The 22,977-nt window shown below is 34.1% G+C and overlaps 1 protein-coding gene across 1 annotated transcript; it reads right to left on the minus strand.

The window, feature by feature from the left end:
• Positions 1-3,506: 3,506 nt before the first annotated feature.
• LOC125617016 (keratin-associated protein 6-1-like) lies at positions 3,507-4,102 on the minus strand. The gene has a single exon (XM_048803864.1). The coding sequence runs from the start codon at positions 4,100-4,102 to the stop codon at positions 3,824-3,826; it is 279 nt and encodes a 92-aa protein (XP_048659821.1). The 3' UTR covers positions 3,507-3,823.
• Between the last annotated feature and the right edge of the window lie 18,875 nt (positions 4,103-22,977).

The raw sequence follows: 22,977 nt of genomic DNA on the forward strand, positions 1-22,977 counted from the left end.
GACTGACTCCAAAACCTATTTCCTGGAATCCCAAGTTTGCCTTTGAAATCTTAATGGAAGTCTCCATGACCCCAAACTCTTCCGGCACAAATAATCAGCATCATGTGGAAAAGGCTGAGGTCTGTCACCGGTGAGAATTGCACCCCAATAAAACCTGGTTGCAACAGTCTCTGAGCACTCTGATGGCTAAATACAGGGAAACAAATACCTAGGAACTTTCAGTGCTCAGGATATTCCAGTACTCCTTTGTTAAATGTAAATCTTTGTAAGAAATTTCCATTTCTGTACCTTTGAATCTGTGATGGTATGTCTTTGCCAATTCCTGGTGTGCCTTCAAGCCATTTTTCCTATAAGCCTTGTACAAAGCACTCTCTTTGACCAGAATCTTACACACCTTTTTCAGTCAAATCGTAAGTTTTTCAAATCTTTCCACCACATAAATTAATCCACCACCCTTAAAATTAGCATCTCACAGTTTCAGAGTACAGAGAGAAAAAAAAATCCAATTCTATGTGACAGTTCAATAGGAGTTGACTCTATTACAGTCCCAATAGAATACTCATTTTCATCTGAATCATCACCAGCATGATCATTACTATAAACATTTCTATCAGCATTCTGATTTTCCGAGTCTCCAAAAGAATCGCCCAGTAAGCTCTGCCTATAGCATTGTAGATATTTAAAAAATTGGCTTCTTCCAACTATGCCAAATTCCTCCTGAAAACCAATACCAAAGGCTCCAAAACATCATCAGATTTATAATAAAATCAAACACCCCACTCATGGTAAAAAAAAAAAAAAATTCTGATAGTCAGCTTTTCATCTCTTAGACAAATATTTGAGGTAAACTTATAAAGAGAAAAGGTTCATTTTGTATCACAATTTTGGAGGTTTTATTCCATTGTTCACTGGCTTCTTTGCTTAGAGATTATGGTGAGGTACTGCATGATGGCAGAAGCCTGTAGTAGATCAAAACCACTCACCCCACAGCCAAGAAGAGAAAGACAGTAAACAAGAGACTTGGGTCCCACAATCCCCTTCAGGAGCACATTCCTAATGACCCAAAGACCTCCCACTCAGCTTTACTCCTTAACATTTCTACCACCTCCAAATAGTGCCACACTGAGGACAGAGCTTTTACCACTTGGACATTTGGGGAGCACTTAAGATTCAAATAGAATAGCTGATAAACTCCACCAGCCAATACCATTTACATTGGGATTTCTGCAGGAAAAAAAAAACAGCAAGAAAGGAAGGGAGAGAAGAAGAGAGAGAAAGAGAGAGAAAAAGCAAGAGGAAGAGGATTAAAAAACGTAGGCATTCCTGAAAATCTTCTGAAATGGAAATGAGGACAACCACCCCATTCACAATATCCTCAAAAAAATAAAATAAAATACTTGGGAATCAACCTAACAAAAGAGGTGAAAGATTTATACAATGAAAACTACAGAACCCTAAAGAGAGAAATAGAAGAAGATCTTAGAAGATGGAAAAATATACCCTGTTCATGGATAGGCAGAACTAACATCATCAAAATGGTGATATTACCAAAAGTTCTCTATAGGTTTAATGCAATGCCAATCAAAATCCAAATGTCATTTCTTATAGAAATAGATAAAGCAATCATGAAATTCATATGGAAAAATAAAAGACCCAGAATAGCAAAAGCAATTCTAAGCAGGAAGAGTGAATCAGGCGGTATAGCGATACCAGACTTCAAACTATACTACAGAGCAATAGTAACAAAAACAGCATGGTACTGGTACCAAAACAGGTGGGTGGACCAATGGTACAGAATAGAGGACACAGAGACCAATCCACAAAATTACAACTATCTTATTTTTGACAAAGGGGCTAAAAGCATGCAATGGAAGAAGGATAGCATCTTCAACAAATGGTGCTGGGAAAACTGGAAATCCATATGCAACAAAATGAATCTGAATGCCTTTCTCTTTCCATGCACAAAAGTTAAGTCAAAATGGATCAAAGAGCTGGATATCAAAACAGAGACTCTGCATCTGATAGAAGAAAAAGTTGGCTCCGATCTACATATTGTGGGGTTGGGCTCCAAATTCCTTAATAGGACACCCATAGCACAAGAGTTAAAAACAAGAATCAACAAATGGGACTCATTCAAAATAAAAAGTTTTTTCTCAGCAAGAGAAACAATAAGAGAGGTAAATAGGGAGCCTACATCCTGGGAACAAATTTTTACTCCTCACACTTCAGATAGAGCCCTAATATCCAGAGTATACAAAGAACTCAAAAAATTAAACAATAAGAAAACAAATAACCCAATCAACAAATGGGCCAAGGACCTGAACAGACACTTCTCAGAGGAGGACATACAAACAATCAACAAGTACATGAAAAAATGCTCACCATCTCTAGCAGTCAGAGAAATGTAAATCAAAACCACCCTAAGATACCATATCACTCCAATAAGATTGGCAGCCATTATGAAGTTAAACAACAACAAGTGCTGGCGAGGATGTGGGGAAAAGGGTACACTTGTACATTGCTGGTGGGACTGCAAATTGGTGTGGCCAATTTGGAAAGCAGTATGGAGATTCCTTGGAAAGCTGGGAATGGAACCACCATTTGACCCAGCTATTCCCCTTACCTTAAAAGAGCGTACTATAGGGATACTGCTACATCGATGTTCATAGCAGCACAATTCACAATAGCTAGTCTGTGGAACCAACCTAGATGCCCTTCAATAGATGAATGGATAAAAAAATGTGGCATTTATACACAATGGAGTATTACTCAGCAATAAAAAATGACAAAATCATGGCATTTGCAGGGAAATGGATGGCACTAGAGCAGATTATGCTTAGTGAAGCTAGCCAATCCCTAAAAAACAAATGCTAAATCTCTTCTTTGATATAAGGAGAGCAACTAAGAACAGAGCATGGGGGAAGAGCATGAGAAGAAGATTAACATTAAACAGGGACGAGAGGTGGGAGAGAAAGGGAGAAGGGAAATTGCATGGAAATGGAAGGAGACCCTCATCTTTATACAAAATTACATATAAGAGGAAGTGAGGGGAAAGGGAAAAAAACAAGGGAGGGAAATGAATTACAGTAGATGGGGTAGAGAGAGAAGTTGGGAGAGGAGGGGAGGGAAGGGGGGATAGTAGAGGATAGGAAAGGCAGCAAAATACAACAGACACTAGTATGACAGTATGTAAAAACTTGGATGTGTAACTGATGTGATTCTGCAATCTGTATACAGTGGAAAAATGGGAATTCATAACCCACTTGAATCAAATGTATGAAATATGATATGTCAAGAGCTATGTAATGTTTTGAACAACTAATAATAAAAAAAGTTCACGATTTTAGAAGTGCTAGAGAAAGTAAGGCAGAAATATTAAGATAATATTTGGAAAAAACAGGCAATTTCAACCTTTTGAAGAAACAAATTTAAAAAGTCAAAAAGATAAAATAAATTAGACCACATGTAATAAATAGAATGAAAACCAGGGTTTTTATTTCAGGTTATTAAAGTTTATTAAAAATAGTAAGAAACAAAATAATGCATAAAAATCAATAAGCTAAGGCAAATGACAGCTTCACTCTGTTGAAAGAGATAAGTAAGTTTGCAGGATTAACATCACATTATCTCACTCATTCTGAGGCTAAACACGAGGTGGAGAACTAAGAATGTTAAATCAACATGGGGCCACCAGATTTCAGGTCATCAACAGATGTTATCAGAAGTTTGAGGTGTAATTTAGTGTTTTGGCATAAGGGCATGGGATTCAGGGATGGTGAATCATGACATCATCTGTGTGGCAGATGACACTCCCACAATCTCCTCAATAATAGTATCCAAAGCCAGAGCCACATCCATAACCACAGCCACAGAGAGAGCGGGAGCCATATCCATAGCCACAGCCATAGCCACAGCCCAGTCTGCGGAAGCCACAGCCATAGCCACAGCCCAGGCCTCCATAGCCACAGCCCAGGCCTCCATAGCCACAGCATCCATAGCCACGGCCACCATAGTAGTTTCCGTAGTAGCTGCCACACATGGTGTTGGTTGTTGAGGTTGCCCTTGGATAGAGAAGGAGCAGGGGTAACTTGAGTCTGGACATTTCTCCCTGTAGAAGGCCTTTTATATGCCTTCAATGTGGGTGGGACCCACAAGGCATGTTGTGCCATTGGCTAATTTTATGACTGATCTCATTACTTTGTTGTTTTTCAATCACAAGATCAATCCTCAGAGTTACTAAGGAAGCTTGTTTGTTTTATTTTTTATATTTTGAGTAGTTTTGCTCTGAAAGAATTCAATGCTAATAATGAGACAGTCGTACATACAAAACCCTGCATTACACCACATATTAATTTGAGCTCCAGTTAGCATGCAGCATTTCTAAATGTACCATTTTAGCAAACCAACTTTGATTTGCTCTTGGTACAAAATAAAATCTATACTCTACTCCTTCCACAGCTAAAAGTAATTACTTTTTAACCAAAGCATTTTGCCTATAGTTTTTTTTTTTAATTATTTATCATCTTCATTGTCAGCACTCTCTCCACCTAAAAAGAATGCAGCATAGAAAATTTTAATGTTATTCACCTGTGTATAAAAATAAGAGCCAGCGTTCAGAAATTTTGTGACTAACTAGCCTAAGCCAACTGCATCTCTACATTTTTGTTTTTATTCACACAACTTGCTTAATTTGCATATGTCTAATTCTTCTTCAGGGCAGTAAAAATAGTTTCATCTATGGATTTCAAATTTTCTTTGACTATCACCAGAAATAATAAAGATGATGATGATTATGATAATAATAGTAATAAAATAATAATAATGTATTCAATTTTATTAAGTCTTTTAAACGTTGCCTTTTTTCTTTCTTTTTTTTTTTTTTTTTGGTACTGGAGATTTAACACAGGGGTGATTTCTCACTGAGCTACACCCCAAGCACTTTTTGTTTATTATCACAACATTATTTTGATATATAATCTCATTAATTTGTTTAGGGCCTTGCTAAATTGCTAAAGCTAGCCTTGATCTTGTCATCCTCTTTCTCAACCTTCTGGGTCACTGGGATTATAAGTATGTGCCACCATGCCTGACTCCATTGCCATTTTTAATAGATAACATTTTGTAACTTCTTAGAAGTTTAAGAATATGTGCCAGTTATATGCTTATGAGCTTTAATCTATTTGAAATACTTTTGTTTCCCAAGACTGATTTAATTAAATTCCCCTCTAATCAACAGAAGAATCTGTTGAGAGTTTGGGATGTAATCAGTCACTATTCTAAGTGGTATTTTATTTCCTTCAAATATTTGATTTTACCAGTCTATTAGATGAACATAAATTCCTTTGTAAAGACATACAATGTAAAATCAGAAGTCTACTTTTAATCAATTATATGGAACGCTCTTGAGTAACCATTAAAATATTTTAAGATTTCATTATTTCCAGTCTGATTACCCAGGCTCTTAAACACACAGCAAAATGAAGTGAAACTTGTTATTTTCTAAACACCCACCCTTTGGGAACATGCAAGGAGGTGTGATTATACAAACATTTACAAAATTAACCTCCAAAGTGTGACACCCCAGTGATGCTTTGTGTTCTTCATATTACTTCCAAGCCAAGTCAAGGAGATGGAGTTGGCTCATGAAGCCATGAAGAGGGTTCAGGACAAGGACCCCTATGCACTTTAGCTGACCCTCCTTTGATGCTGGTCACAATATTTTCAGCCCACTCAGTTCATCTGCCTTGACAGTAATTCTTATTAGTCAAGAAAAAAACAGCCTCTTCATATAACAGAGCATTTTTTTCTATTAATGATTAAATTAAATACCATAATTTTCCATGAATTTTAATGTATATTTTTTAACCTTTATTTTATTAATGACCATTAGTTGAAATAATATTGTAGCCATTTTTTTAAGTCTTAAAAGTCTTATTTATTATATAAATTTGTGGAACAGCAAAAGGTATGACTAGTTAATTAACAAAATAATCATCAGGCAAGTCATTTTATAACTGGATAAACCATCTGTAGTAGTCTGTCATATAACTCAAGCTTCCCATTATAAATATTTATGAGAACAATTCTCTTAGAATTTCTTTTCAGGAATGATTCATCTCTTATGAAGAACTGATATTTGTTTTTATAATCTATGAGTCTTTACACACCATGGAACTTCGTTTTTTGTTTAATGGTGAAATTAATTTTGTGAGCAGGTTTTGAGTTTCAGTAGAATTGAGAAGAAAGTAGAGAGAATTCCAATACAGCCCTGTGCCCCCTCACTGTGGACACTGTCCACCAGATCAGTGCATCTATGACAGATGAAACTTTGCTGACACATTCTTATCACTGGAGTCTGTAGTTCATGTTTACTGTTCATTCTTGGTTGTTGTACTTTCTTTCTTTAGGTTTTGACGAATGCTTAAAGACATGCACCCACCATTATAGTATTGTGAAAAACAATTTCACTGCCTTAAAAATCCTCGTTCTACCTGTTAACGTATGTTGGCCTTCTATTTTGTAAAGAGGGTTTGTCTACCCTGATGCTCGGAAATACAATTAATGCTTCGCTACAATGTAATTAATGAATGCTAAACAAACTGCAAGCAAACATTTCTCCAACTTACTCCCTTTAGTTTCCCAAAGTACTTTCTTAATTAATTATCCTTTTTAACAGACAATTTTGCAAATGTGTGCCTAAGATGGCTGCTTCCACCTTCTTTCTTACCACAGTTTATCTCAATCGTCCAAACCATTGACCCACTGCTCCACTGAAAGTGTCCCCGTCAATTGTTGCCTGATGGAAGTACAGTTCATTTCTCTGTATTCATAAAAATGAAGCTCTGAAACAAAATTTAGGTCAGTTGGATTTCCTCTTCTTTCTTGACAGGTTCTTTCTTTTGTTATCCTTTGCATTAGACTCTCTTCTTTTACTTCCAATTTTCTCTTTTCAGGATTAAGGAAAAAAAATCTTTCCCACCACTTGACCTCATTCTCAAAACTGTGTTCATGGCCTTCCTACATCTTCATGCTTTTTTGATTATATATTCAACTGTCTAGTTGATAATTTTATTTTTTTCTTTAATAGCCATCAGAAATTTGACATCACCAAAACAAGAGTCCATGATTCTCATGATGGCACATGTCTCTTTTTCCCACAGCACAACAAAATCACACCACAGTCTTCCCCTGGAAGTGTATTCTTCATAGATTTCCATTACATGAAGAACAAATGTCATTTGATACTCTGTCACATCTCTCTGATAACATCTCCTACTACTTCCCTTCCAGTGTACCATGCTTCAGACATGGTGGGTCTCTAGCACCTCAGAGAAACCAAGATCTTCCCTTTGAAGACTTTTGCCTTTGTACTGCTGATCCCTCTTTCTGAAAATAGTTGCAGGAATTTCTGAATTCTAATCCACATTCTGGTATCACAGAACCATGTCTATAATCTCTGACCTCCATATTTAATATTGACTCCTCCATATTAATGATTAAAAATTATTCAACTAATTGATTTATATGATTTTATGAATTCTCATCACTTTCAGAAATTACTTCATTAAATTCTGAATTTCCTTGTCTTACATTGCCTGTCATCCCCCAGAATCATGAGAATAGGCACCTTAATGACTTTTTAATTTCTACATCCCATATGCTTAAAATGAAGTGTTAATAATAGAGTTATAAATAATAAGTAAAAAAAAACTGAAAAAATAAAATGTGGAGTAGTTTGTTTAAATTGAGATTGATAACAGAATAAATATCTCCTTTCTATGTGTAAGGTTAATGAAGACAGAGTCTCAAGGATTTCTTAAAATCTAAGCAAAATTTTGGAATTCCATGTGTGCTTTATTTATAAGGTGGTCCGTGTCAATTAAAGATTAAGAATTATCCTTGTAACTTTATATATCTTTCTGATTATACATTCCTCTGTTTCCTTTTGTTGTATTTCTTTAACTTCAAAATATTCTGGGAATTTGGAAGCTAAACATGTGGAATTAATTACATTATTAGATAAATTGCATGAATTCCTATTTTGTACTATGTGCAACAATATGAATGAAGTTTAAGATATGCATTAACCTGCGTTCAAACAAATTCATTACCTTTGGTGAGTCAAATATTATAGTCTGTAAGATTAGGCAGCTAGAAATAAAGGTCTTGGTGTATTCAGGAAAATCTAAGTTTTCATAAGAGATAGATTCACCAGAAAAATTGTCATTAAGACATTAATGTCCTCAGGATTTTGATAGGCATCAGGGAATTTAAATACTCTGAAACCTTTTGTAGTAATTTGAAATAAACATAAAAATACTATGAATGTGTAACATAACATATTCTTGAACAAAGGGCTATGTAGTCTATATTCTAAGCAAGTAAAGCTGATTCTCAAACTGTTTCTGTGCTTATCTAGGATTTCAACCTCAAATGCAAAGCTTTTGCAAATACAAAAGGAACACATGAAATAAAAGGCTCTAACACAGAAGAAGTAGGGTTTTAACATCTATGATTCTATGTGAAAAGCAATTCAACAAGATATTCTTTTTCACATGAAAATAAAACACCGTATTAAACATAAAATAGATCCATCTGTATTCACTCAATTTATCCTGTCTTTATGACTCTTCCTCCACCTCCTATTGATGGTCTCCTACATCTCCCCATGCCATTTTTTTTGATTTCTCATCAAGATAAAATAAGTATTAAATCAACCTTACTACTACTAATAATAATAATAAATAGAATGAGTTTTTTTCACTTTTTATAAGTTCTCATGAGACTGAGTTCACAAGTAAACAAACACTGTATATTTAGAAAACAAGTTTTGTATTTAAGGCACCTGACTACATTATTAGCATCCTGACTCCACAACAGAGTCCCTGGTATATTGGTTATGAGGAATGAATTCTTGAAATTTTTCTTATGGTTAGCCAGTTTGGAAATGAGTCCAGCCTATCTGGCTTTTTCACATACTGTTCAGGTTATGAAATTCAAAACCAAGGGATTGGTTCAAGTCCTCAACTAGACCTTTCATTTCTGGTACCATAGGCTGTTATGGCATTGACTGTGGCAGCCTGAGGCTCCAGTGACCTGGGTTGCGGCTATAGTTGTATTTCCAGCTGTAGGAACTACAGATGTGCCTGCTATGACTCCTGCAGTTTTGAAACGCATGGATTTCCTGGCTACTATCCAGATACTATTTATTAAAGACCTCTTGTATACTTCTCATTGTTATAAAAGGATTCTTCACTAAGTGTTGTTTGGTGTTCTAAAACTAACATCCAAATTCTAAACTAGTTATGAATAGAGTCATAAATTTATTAATTTCCATAACATCTAAAGATTTTACGGGGCAAATCCATTTTTTTCATGTTTTCATGAGTCAAATTTTAGAAAAAAAAATTCCAATTTTCTTTTTCATCATATGTAAATTCATTTGCAAACACATGGTGTATTTTATATATATTTGCATATCTTCATTATTTCTAGGTCTGCAGATATGTGTGTTTGCAGCTGTTTCTTTTGTATGAGCTAAAGTCTCTTTCAGGTACATTACTTAAGGAAATACCTCATTCTGAACTCTCAATGGCTTGCAATAGGAAGCAATCTATATGGTTGAAAAAGGTACCAACAAGTATCTCCCAGATCTGTATAAAATATAATCAAAATGTATATTTTACCAAGCACATAGCATTTACATTGAATTTAGAATAAAAAAATGTGATAACACATAATGTAATTCATTGAGTCGTCACATATTTCCAGGAAAGAAAAGAATATTATAATAGTTTTTAAGATCTATATTTCTGAAAGAAATTAGTTAATGGTATCCATACATGTGTAAGAACTTTCTTTAGTCCACTTGCTAAATTTTGCTTTTGTTGCCTGTATTTGGGGTGTCACATCCAGGAAATCACTGCCAAAGTCAATAAGTCAATGCCAAGAGTTCTTCATTTATGTTTTCTTACAGACATGTTAGGGTTTGAGTCTCACATTTTATGTCTTTAATAGGTTTTGAATTGATTTTGTGTGTGTGTGTGTGTGTTGTATAAAATAAGAATACAGTTAATGTTTTCTCTGTGGTTGTCAGGTTTTCCTAACCAATATCAAAAACTTCCCTTTCCCTATTTTGTATTTTGAGCAATGCTATCAAAGTCTATTTGATGGTCTATGTATGGGTTTATGCTGGGACTGTGCTCTGTTTCATTGTTTTCTTTGCCTATTTTAGTGTCAATTGCACTTTGTTTTAATTACTGTACTTTTCTAGATTATTTTTTTCTAAATATTTTGAAATTAGGAGGTATGAGACCACCAGTCTCAACCCTGCTTTGACTATTCAAGGTCGTTTGTGGGTCCATGTGAATTTTTAGATTATTTTTTCTATTTCTGTAAAAACTGACATTGGGATTTTGATAGAATTTTATTAGAACTTAAGATTGTTTGGGGTAGCATGACCATTTTAATAGTATTAATTCTTCTCAATCACAGAACAAGATGTCTTTCTACTTGTTATTGTCTGTTTTCATTTCATTCATCAGTACTTTAGAGTTTTCAATATATAAATCTTTCACATCTTTCATTAAGTTTATTTCTACATATTTATTCTTTTGATGCTATTGTAAATAGGATTTTTTTCTTAATTTTATTTTTATAAAATTTATTGCTAATTTACAGAAACAAAAGTGATTTTGATTGTTAAATTTGTATCCTACAAATTTATTGAATTGGCTTATTCATTCTAATATTTCCTTGTTAGATCATTAGGATTTTCTATACAAAAGATAATACCATTTACAAACAGATAATTTTACTTGTTTTCTGATTTAAATGTCATTTATTATTGTTCTTGCCTAATGTTCTGGCTAGAACTTCCAGTGCTACATTACATAGGATTGGCATAGGTTGTCCATGTCCTTTCTAATAGTTCTGTACGATCTCTTTTACTTCTGTGGTATTGGTTGTAATGTCTTCAGTTTCATTACAGATTGTATTTAGTCTTATCATTTTTTCCCCTACTATGTGTAATTAATGCTTTGTTGATTTTGTATTTCCCCAAACCAACTACTCGTTTTGGTGATCTATTGTCTTTTTATTCTCTTTCATTTATTTCAGTTTTAACCTTCATTAATCTTTTTTTCCTTTTGTCAAATATGGGCTTAGTTTTTTCTTATTAGTTTACTTGTGTGAGGTATAAACTCATTTTATTCCTTTGAAATCTTTCTTCTTTTTTAGCATATGTGTGTATTGCTATAAACTGGCCTCTTGAGACTTTTTCTGCTGCATCACATACATTTAGCATGCTTTCGTTTTCTGTTGTCTTAAGATATTTTATAATTTCCATTTGATTTATACCTTGGTTAAATGGTTATTCAAAAGTAGGTTTTAAAATTTGCATTTATTCATAATTTTTTTTCAAATTTCATACTCAAGGTTTTGATAACAGTGTAAATACTATGGTAATTATGTACTAAACTAATAATAAAATAATAAAGAATAATGGCATAAGTTTTTGGAAGTGATGGATACTAATATGATATAGACTATGATGATGTTTTCACAAGTATATGCCTACAAGTCTGTCAACCAAATATCCATAAAGTTGTTAAAATTATTAGAATAATAAATCAAAAACTGTACAATATTTAAAAATCAATTGAATATCAAAAATCTACATATAAAATGAAATACATAATAATGTGTCTTTATTAATTTTTTGTGAAAATTGACAAGAATTCTGGAAAAAAAATATAGTCAATAACTTAGGATTCCATGTATCTTAAGGGGGAAAGAAAAACATCTGGGAGAATATTAGAGGAATTTGAAGTATGGCATCATTAACATGCTGGCACAGATCAGCAAGACTGTCACAACAACCTGAAAGGTAACATCGTCACATGGTATTGGGAAACAGCACCTCCACTGCTCACACTTCACAGTCACCCCTTGAGAGTAACAGATCTTGTTAAAGAGGCAAAGTAAAATTATAAACCTAAACATTTTCATTTATAAATGTCCACATATGAAAGATTTGCATATGAACAAGCATGATGTCTGATGGGACAAACTTTTACCCTGAGTATTGGGTATGTAGATCATTCTTTCTAAAGAATAGCCATATGAAATGACTAGCTGTCAAAATCAAAAGATTAAGCTGAGAACTCCGAAAGCATCCAACTTTCAAAATAGTACTATAAAAAAGATGGGAAAACACTTGAACACAGTATTTGAATTTCTAAAATTCATAATATTTAAGAGCCATTGAACATGTAATGTTATAACAAGTATACCGGCAAATAGCAAAATCTTAAAAAGGAAAGTATGTACTTTCCATAAGAAAACTTGTAAATTAAAAAAAAAAATGACAGAAAATTTAACAGGAGATAAGAAGAGTGGAAGCTATTGAGAAATTATCCTGGAGTTTGGAAAAGAGGCAAACAAAGACAAACATTAAACCAAAGAAAGTAAGAGTTGGGCAGAAAAGATTCTAGATGTCCAACATGAGAAAATTGTAATTTCACAAATAACATGATAGGGAAAAAAATAAAGGAGGAGGGAAAATGCAAATTCTTATTAGAGGGAGGAGGTAAAAAATAATTTTTCTCCAAATATATTTTAATTTTACAATAGTCTTTAACAATTAAATAACCCTTAACAATTAATAATAATTTTTTCATAAAATATTTGGTGAGAAAAAATCTATGGCCGATTAACAAATGCAAATAAGTTTCTTTTAAATATAAAGAAACATCTAGTCAGTGAATATGAAGCATTTCTTTTGTCATGCTAAACCTACCAATGAGAAATTGATGCACTTTTTGTTTGTTTGTTTCACTCAGTTTACAAATGGACATCTTTTAAGGCAACATTAAGCTGTTTTGAGATTTCTGTAACAAAAGTACTTTCATGAGGATTAAGTACCTATATGAAAGAATAGGCTCAGTGATTCCTCTGTAATAAATGACAAATAAATGCTATTTATTATTATTTAAATTATAAATATAAATTATTTACATGGAATTTTGACATATTAATTCTATAAATAAAATATGATAAGTACAACCAAATAATATTTTATATGAAAAGAGCAAAAACATACATATAATAGTTAAAAGTTATACTTATTAAATACTAGACATTGTTCTAAGCACTCTGCATGTTTTAACATATTTATGTCTAATAACATCCCTAGAATGCAGGTTCTATCATTCTACTTACTTTTATATGAGAATACCAATACCAAAGAAATTATATAATTTGAAAAAAGCCATTAAATAGCGGATCTGTTTCCTGATTCAGTGCAGCAATTTGGGAAGTGTTTTGTGCATATTACTAAATAAGGTAAATACAGCTATGCTGTTGAAGTAGACGTTCCTTCTTTTGGGGGAAAGAGAGACATAAATAAAGAATAGTGTAAAGTGCAAAATATCAGCGCATTTCAAGTGCAATATGAGATAGTCACAATTTGAGGACTTCAAAGAAGTGAACAAATCAATGTCAGTGTAAAAGACATGTTTATCTGAGGACATTAATGGTGGCTTTTAACTTCAAATTCAAAATGTCAGAGCTTCCAAGAATTCTAATCAATTTTAGATGGCATTAAGACAGAATCAAGTAGCCTGGCACGGTGGCACACACCTGTAATCCCAGTGGCTCAAGAGGCTGAGGCAGGAGGATTAGGAGTTCAAAGCCAGCCTCAACAAAAAGGAGGCACTAAGCAACTCAATGAGGCTCTGTCTCTAAATAAAATAGAAAATAGGGCTGGGATGTATCTCAGTAGTTTAGTCCCCCTGAGTTCAATCCTTAGTTCCCCCCATCCCCGCAAAAAAAAAAAAAAAAGACTGAATCAAGTGGAGATCTTAAAAAACCATAATCAATGGCAATCTTAGTCTATGCGTTTATTTCTAAAGCATTTTTGTATCCAGTGATTATGACCCATAAAGAGATCAAAATGGGTTTAAAGTCTACTATTTCCTGAGATGTATGAGTGCAGGCCCTTAAAGTTCCATTTAATATGAAATATAAAATATAAGCTTCAATAATAAAGTAAATTAGAAAACAGATTCTTTTATAAGCATAATTAGAAGAAAACATGTTTTCTGTTTGGTTTGGATCATTCTGGAGATCTTAATTTCGTCCTGGTGGCACCAACAACCTTATAACTTTGAACCTGTTGGAATGAATTGGGGCATCTGGACTTCCCTAAACTAAATATAGCACTTAAATTTTCTCATGCTTAGCATAAGATTCAGAAAGTTGAACATTATAAAAGATAATTGTCAGATTTACAAATAGGAGTCAAAGAAAATTGATGGGGAAGCAAATTATTGTAGATATAAACTCTGAGAACTCAGAAATCACAAGGAAGAAATATCTCAAGACAGAGAATGTAGAATATTGTCAAATGGTTCTAAACTTACATGCTTTATAGGTGTTAGGACTGATGTCACATTTTCAAAACTAAATTTTAAACTAAAGTAGGGCACGTAAAACTTAGCTGGGAACAGGCCTAGTTTAGTTTGAACTTCTCTACCAATTGAACTGGAGAAACATATATTCTTTCCTTAAATAGAGCCAAACCAAAGATTAGAAGCAGGAATCATACATTAACATTCATGTCTTCAAAGGGATGTCATTCAGATGAAGGTTTTGATGTAAAAGCACTTATAGATACTATTTCCAGTCACTGCTTGACTAAATTGATAAATATTTCACTGTTTTTTCTATCAATAACTCAACATAATATATATCACAGCTGAAACAGAGTGGAAAATTGAGAACTGCTAAGATTATTGCCTTCTTAATGTCTTAAATCAAGAATTTTTAGAATAACTGAGGTAGAAATAGGAAAGCATTATACATCCTAAAAAGTGCAGTCATTTTCTTTAATAAGAATAGAGGGGGAAGTAAAATACTGGATGTTAAATAAAGAAAATCAAGATCATTTTAGGGGTTGAAAAAGTTTATTAGGAAAACATTAGAATGGGTCCTGCATGAAAATCAAAATGCAAGGTTTGTCACTGTTTCATCTCGATGAGAGATAATACAGGACTTCACAGGACAAGTTCAAAGTTCTCTTGAATTTCAGGAGTTAAATCTAAGAAAGGAAAAGTCTGAGGTACCAGATCCACAGGGCACTAGGGTGTAAGTCTTCAGCAAGATCACACCAGGAACCTACGATGCAGGATGATCTTCACCCAGGTAAGAAGCTCAGAGCATGTGGCATTCAATATTGGTAAATCCCAGTGTCCCAGGTGTCGAAGCTAAGAGTCTCACACTGTGTCTTCAATAGTAGTATCCAAAACCAGAGCCATATCTGGAGCCACATCCATACCCACAGCCACAGAGAGAACGGGAGCCATATCCATAGCCACAACCATAGCCACAGCCCAGGCCTCCATAGCCATAGCCCAGGCCTCCATAGCCATAGCGCAGGCCACCATAGCCATAGCCTAGGCCACCATAGCCACAGCATCCATAGCCACGGCCACCATAGTAGTTTCCGTAGTAGCTGCCACACATGGTGTTGGTTGTTGAGGTTGTCCTTGGGTAGAGAAGCAGTGTGGGTAACTTGAGTCTGGACGTTTCTCCCTGTAGAAGGCCTTTTATATGCATGCAGAGTGGGTGGGACCCACAACAGGCACTCATGCCACTGGCTAATTTTATGACTAACCTCATTATGTTGTTGTTTCTCAACTGTAAGATAAACCCTTAGATTTATACGACAAGCTTGTTTTCCCTCAGAGTTGTGAGTCTCTTGACCCATTTGAAGAAGTCTTCAATAAAAGGAGACACTTCACACACATCCAGTCCTGCCTCGAAGCAGGCTTCCATGTTAACCTCCTATATTTATCCTTCCATATAACAGATGCTGACCTTTATTCATTACACTCTACTTGCCACGGCCTCTGTATTTTCATTCTTTTAAAAAACATTTCACAGAAATAACACTCCTTTAGACTCGTAAGTTTTCTTCTCTTGATCCAAATCAATTAACTTCCTCTAGAACTAAATTCCTTCTCTGTACTGAATCCAAATACATCTTTCATACCCATAGAGTTGATAATATATCTAAATTAAGATTTGTTAGATCCAGGTTTGAGCAAAATGCATTTCTGCTTTCCTATTTAAGGTTCAAACTGTACTGAGAAACACAAAAATACATGTTATCCTCTAGAATATAATTTCTGTATTCATTTTTCCCCAAATTTTATATCTAGTGTTTAGTTACTAATCTTAAATAACTATTCTTTTGGTTTAACATCATGAGTTTGAGGTTATCAGTGAATTGGACAGAACTGTTTCTTTCTCGAAGCCCCTGCTCAGTACCCTTTTAGACAGCATGCAGAGCTCATGAGCACTTACTGTCACCATTTCAAATCAGTGCATTAACACATCCCATTAGGGAGCCAGAAAAGGGGGGAATTAGGTTTTCTATATTAAAATTTAAAACTAAATCTCTGTGTCTCTAATTGAAAGAATGTAGGAAGGAAGCATTTTCCACATATTCTCATAGGTTTCTGGTATTCCAGACATATTTCTGACATCCCTATGACAGTTTTTGGGCAAAATACTATTTTAACATACGCCTCCATGTACCCTTAGGTGGACTTGATAATTGGAATTATTGGAGGCTGGTTTATATTGGGTCAAAAGAGAAAGACAGATAGATAGATATTAATTTAATATTTTCATACCTAGGATGAAAGCAACTCATCCATTCATTCATCCATCCTGTATTTTGAATGTTGTTTCCATATTTGCTTCTTGGCAGGTGCATTTTTGTAAAATTGATAAATGGTTGTGACCTTTTACGATCTGCTGGATCAAGATAGTAGAACAGGATAACATCTTCACTCCCTCATACTCAAATTTGTAATAGAGAAATAACTAATAGCCTCAGCTCTCAGTGTAGAATCAATTTAACAATACATTTTAGTTAAAAACTAGTAGATATAGCAAAAGTTTCACTTTCTCCAGACTAAGTTCTTACAACATCACTAAAATTGGTAAAATTGAATTGCATCAGGAAATTTAAAAATTAACAACAACTATAATTAACCTGAGCTTTTTGTACTGTATTAAAAGGGATATTGATATATTGCTTTTAGTTTAACACATTGTCCCTGTTAACAACATTTGCTGTTACATTTTTCCTCCTTAAATTTTATTTCCAGGATGTAGTTTCTTTCTCCCCTCAAATTGAGTTCTTCTTTCTAATTACAGCAGTGAGAACACTGTCCTACATGACATGCCATTCATTTTTTTAAATGTTTTTTTCTCATGTATTTTCTGAGTATACTCAGTTCTCATCTATATCCCTAATCAAAAACAACAAATCCTTAAAAGCAATCCTCATTTAAGTGTATTTCCATGGTAGCATACTAACATTGCTGTATTACTCTGCTCATAGTTTTTGGTCTTTGGTCCCCAGTACGAAACATATTTTTTAGGGATCATCAAATTCTAAGTCCTGCCAAATCCAGACATTGGATCATTGTCTTCCTCAGACTCTGAGCAACATTCAGGTTCAACAAACCTTCCTTTCATTCATGAAAGACACTCCAAGCTATACCCTCATCCTACCATGGGCATTTGATTTAATTCAACCTCACCAGCTGCTCCTTTGAAGCATCCTTTATTTTTCTCTCTTCATATTTCCTCCCAAATTTAGGAGTGCCCATCTGGATGCTGGCTCCTCCAATAGTCTCTAGTTTTATGTAAACTCTGTTCAGATGGATCACTTTGGTACCCTTTTCCCAAAAATTAATCTCAATTTTATGTCCAATGTTACTATACATAATATGAACATGCACAATATATATCACTCAACATCTGCTAATGTTAACATCTTTCACAACCATAGTATAATAATCAACCAAAAAAATTTAACTTTGCTGAATAAATAAAATGTTATTTCACTCCTTGTATTCTTCTAGTGTCTTTTCCTTCTGTTTTAGGGTGAAATTCACACTGAGTTTGCGTGTCACATCCCCTTACTCTTCACTTGGGGAGAGTTCCCCAGTCTTTCCTTTACTCTCATGGCCTTGAAAAGTTTAAATAGTCATAGTTTTTAGAATATTCTCCAATTTGTATTTGTCTGAAGTTTTCTTTATAAGTTGATTAAGGTTGTACATTTGAGGAAGAATATCAGAAGAGAGATGACTTTTTCAGTGCTCCATAGCAGTGGACACATGATTTTAGCAAATATTTGAGAGATTCTGTAGTCAATTTTAGTCATGATTCCTAATAGATAAACCAGTCTCTTTCTATATATTTAGGGTAAATAGAAGTAAACAGGGTCTCTGCCATGACTTTAGGTCTTAAATAAACTGAAAATTCATGTGTGAGAAGTACATGTCAAAATGAACAATATTGTTCTACACACTATAAACAAATGAAATACTTCACTATTCAACTTTTTTTTTAAGAGAGAGTGAGAGAGGGAGAGAAATTTTTAATATTTATTTTTTATTTTTCGGCGGACACAACATCTTTGTTTGTATGTGGTGCTGAGGATCGAACCCAGGCCGCACGCATGCCAAGCGAGCGCGCTACCGCTTGAGCCACATCCCCAGCCCACTATTCAACTTTTAAAAGTGAATCCTGCCACCCTGTCTTCTCTTTAATATATGCATAATTCCTTACTATTTTGAAACCACACTTTTGCTCTCACCACATCATATTTGCAAATAGGAAGGAGGATATTATTAAATAAAACTAGGATTTTTTAATAGGAATAATCTATTTGAGTTATATGATCTATGGATAGCTGGTAATTAGTTTATATCTGGTTTTAGAAATAAACACGTTATCAAAGTAGGAGAAGAAAAATCTCTTGTTAAAGGCATGTGATTCCATCACAAAGCATCCTGGCACACACTGATGCATATCTTGGATATAGTAGTTATGAGAAATATTTTAGATGACTTCAATGCCAATTACTTTGATGTGAATCCAACAGTGCATATGGTTTTCCCCACATACCACTTAGCTGGTTTACAAAGCTCTGTGCAGATTAGGAACTTAGAACTTTGGAATCTGCCCCTGCTGTATAATGCAGCCTTCCTCTCCTGACACAAAGAGCTTCTGTAGAATCTACTGGGGTGGCCTAGGCTATGGCTATGAGGGTGTTTGGTGGGTACAGATGACCTGTTACCAGCCAGGCAGCCAAGGAAGACACTGGTCTTCTGGCTTCCCTTAAGAACTAAAGATCGTTCTCTTAGGGGGAACTATGTTTTCCTCCAACACTATTTGTGATAATGATGTCTACTCAAACACACAGTGACCACTGTATCTTAGACTTATCACGCATTATCTGAACATGTTTTATTGAAATGACCTAGAATTTTCATCAATTTAGAAAACACTTCCTTGAAGTTGTTAGTATTATTCAGGTAAACTGTCTTAGCCTGTATTATTTAGGTAAATGTCACAATTCATTTTTAATTAAGATTTCTTTTGAAAACGTGTAGAAATTTCATATACATTTATTTTTCTAAGTTATCTAGTCCAAAAGAACATAGGACTCTTAATATCTCCTCAACTTAACTAGTCTATTTATAATATGTGTAGGATATTCAATCTTAAGGGTATACCTAAAACAATTCAGATGTTGATGATAAGCAATTAAGAGAAAACTGGTTTCTCCATGAAAGCAACCAGTTAAGCCATAGATCAGTTAGTTTACCAGAGAGAAACAGGAGACAAAACAACAAAGAACAGCTCCTATGAGCTCAGAACAAATTAAGTCTGGCCTCAAAAGTTATACCTGCTAAGGATGCTAAATTGATTTGTTAATATTAAAGCTTTATTTAGATATAATTGACAAATAAGTGCATGTATTTAAGGTATATAACATAAATTGGTGAAGTTGGTGTGTGTAGCTCATTAACATACAATCAACACAAACAGTTGACTCTGTGTGTGTATGTGTGTGTGTATGTGTTAAAAATACTTAAGATATAATTTTTTAACAAACTCAGATAATAGAATAGTGGTTACCAGGAACTGAGAATTGAGGAAAATGGGGAGACATTGCTCAAATGTACAAATGCTCACTTATAGCATCAATAATTTCTGGTGATGTAGTGATAACAAAGTGACTTTAGTTAATAATAATGTATCATATACTTGAAGTAAAGAGTTAAAAATTAATTAAATCTGTGAAGTCATTTGTTTCCAAACATATTTTTGAAAATCATGTCATAATCACCTAAAATTAGTGAACTTAACAGTTGAAAGTGATAGGAAGAAAGAACAAATATTTAACAGAAGAATCAAGGAAAGAAAGGTTTAAGATATTTAAAATAAAATCTCAGGATGACACTGCACATGTCATAGACTACACCTGCTGTAGACATTGTAGACATTGAAGACTTTTCAGCAAGAGAAAATAGAATTCATTAACATTTAGTTAAGCCAAGTCACTAAACAAATAAAAAAACGAGAAGCGTATCCAGAGTAGCCACAGAATACAAACTAAAAGTTCCAGTTTTCAATGTTATTATGAGATATACAAGAAAAACAAAGATGTGGTTTACATATAAAAAATGCCATCAGCATATAAAAAGTGAACTTTTAACAAGAGTCTTATGTCAGACTTATCAGACACCTAGTTCAAAGAAGTCATTATGAATGTGTTCAAAGTAGTAAAAGGCAATCATGCTTTTTAAAAACAAAGTCTTCCAAAGACCTTTCTTCCAAAAGAATGATGAATAGCAAGAAGGGCACATTTGTTTCTTAGGTTCCAGTAACAAATTACTACAAATAATAGGGCTTAAATAATACAAAGTTTTATCTTGCAATTTTGGAGGCTAGAAGCCTGAAATCTAGATATCAGTGGGATATATTCCCTCAGAAGCTCCAGAAAGAAATCATTCATTATTTCTTCAGGCATCCTGAAGTTACTAGAAATCTTTGATGCTCCTTGGCAATATAACTTGTGGCAATATAATTGCAATTTCTTATTCTGTCTTTATATGGCATTTTCTGTGAGAGTCTCTGTGTTCCTGTGTCTTCACATAGCCTTCTAAGAGAACACCACTCACTGGATTTGATCAACCCCTCTATCTGACCTCATTTTAACTTGGTTACATTTGCAAAGACCTTATTTCTAGATAAGGAAACACTTGCAAATCTTAAGGGTAAGGATTTTAATATGTTTTTTTGGGGGGGTAATACAGTTCAACTCACAACAAAGGAACACAAAAGCTATATGAAAAATGACACCCTCAGCAAAAATGAAAATCAAAGTATGACTAATTTCAACAAAACAAATTAAAATAAATCCTAATACCTAAACTCTCTTTTACCCCATCCTTGTCCTGCTGCTAAGCTTTGTGATAACAAAAACAGACAGAAAAAAATTTCAGGAAGACAGTAGAATGGTTAGAAAGAAGGCTAGATGTCCATCTAGAAAACCTACCCAAAAGGATAACTCATTCTGCATATAAAATTCAGAAGGGAAAGATGGGAAGAAGGGAGGGAGGATAAGATAAGAAGGAAAAACAAAGAGAAGGGATTGTGGTAGATAAGCAAATAGACATCAGGGAAGGAGTTGAAAACTATGCATGGTTTGTAGGGGCAGTTGCAAAACTCATAACTTATTTTTTTGAGAGGTTGGGGGTTCTTTTGGTATCAGTGATTGGATTCAGGGGTGCTTATACACTGGACCATATCCCCAGTCTTTCTCTTTTTTTTGAGGCAAGTTTTCCCTAAGTTGCTTAGAGCCTCATTAATTTGTGGAGCTGGCCTGGAACTTGCAATCCTCCTACCTCAGCATCTGGAATCACTGGAATTGCAGGCATGCACCATCACCCAGCAAAACTCATAACTTCTTAGGAAGAAACATATAAAGAGATGGGAGGAGCAGTATTTAGAAGTTGGGTAATGAAGGATAAATAAGTAAATTGAAAAATTAGGATCCACCCAAAACAAAGTTAAAACAAATTTGAAGGTATCCAACTTGTATCATCAGAAACAAAACAGAAAATGTTAACAAAAGTGAAATTTATTGTATTGGTGGAAGTGTTTCATTAAGTTAGAAATCATGTAAATTATACTACTACCAAAAATAAATAACAAAACACAGATTAACAGTTGGCACACAGATTTATTGCAAAATGTCTGTAAATGAAATCAATGATACCAACTGAGAATAATTTCCCCTGGAAAATTAACATTGAAACAGGAAAACTCAAAATCATTATATAAAAACAAAAACAAACCCGAAAGTATTTAATAAAAGACATAAAGATTATTATCATACTTTCTGACTGGAGTGAGATGATATCTTAGAGTAGTTTTGATTTGCATTTCTCTGATTGCTAGAGATGATGAGCATTTTTTCATATATTTGTTGATTGATTCTATATCCTCTTATGATAAGTGTCTGTTCAGGATTTTTGGCCCATTTGTTGATTGGGTTATTTATTTGTTCTGTGCTTAACTTTTTGAGTTCTTTATATACACTAGAGATTAGTGCTCTATCTGATGTATAAGGGGTAAAAATTTTCTCCCAGGATGTAGGCTATCTGTTCACCTCATAGATTGTTCCTTTTGCTGAGAAGAAACTTTTTAGTTTGGTTCCATCCCATTTATTGATTCTTGGTTTTAATTCTTACACTATAGGAGTCTTAATAGGGAAGTTGGGGCCTAATCCCACATGATGAAGATTAGTGTTGGCGAGGGAAAAGATACACTCATACATTGATGGTGGGCTGCAAATTGGTGCAGCCAATATGGAAAGCAGTATGGAAATTCCTTGGAAATCTGGGAATGGAACTACCATTTGACCCAGCTATTCCTCTCCTTGGACTATACCCAAAGAACTTAAAAACAGCATACTACAGGGAGCAGCCACATCAATGTTTATAGCAGCACAATTCACAATATTTAAACTGTTGAGTCAAACTAGATGTCCATCAGTGGATGAATGGATAAAAAAGGGNATGTGAGGTGTCCCACAAAAGT

The sequence above is a fragment of the Marmota marmota genome, unplaced genomic scaffold (genome assembly GCF_001458135.2).
Source record: "Marmota marmota marmota unplaced genomic scaffold, marMar, whole genome shotgun sequence".
NCBI classification, from domain to species: domain Eukaryota; kingdom Metazoa; phylum Chordata; class Mammalia; order Rodentia; family Sciuridae; genus Marmota; species Marmota marmota.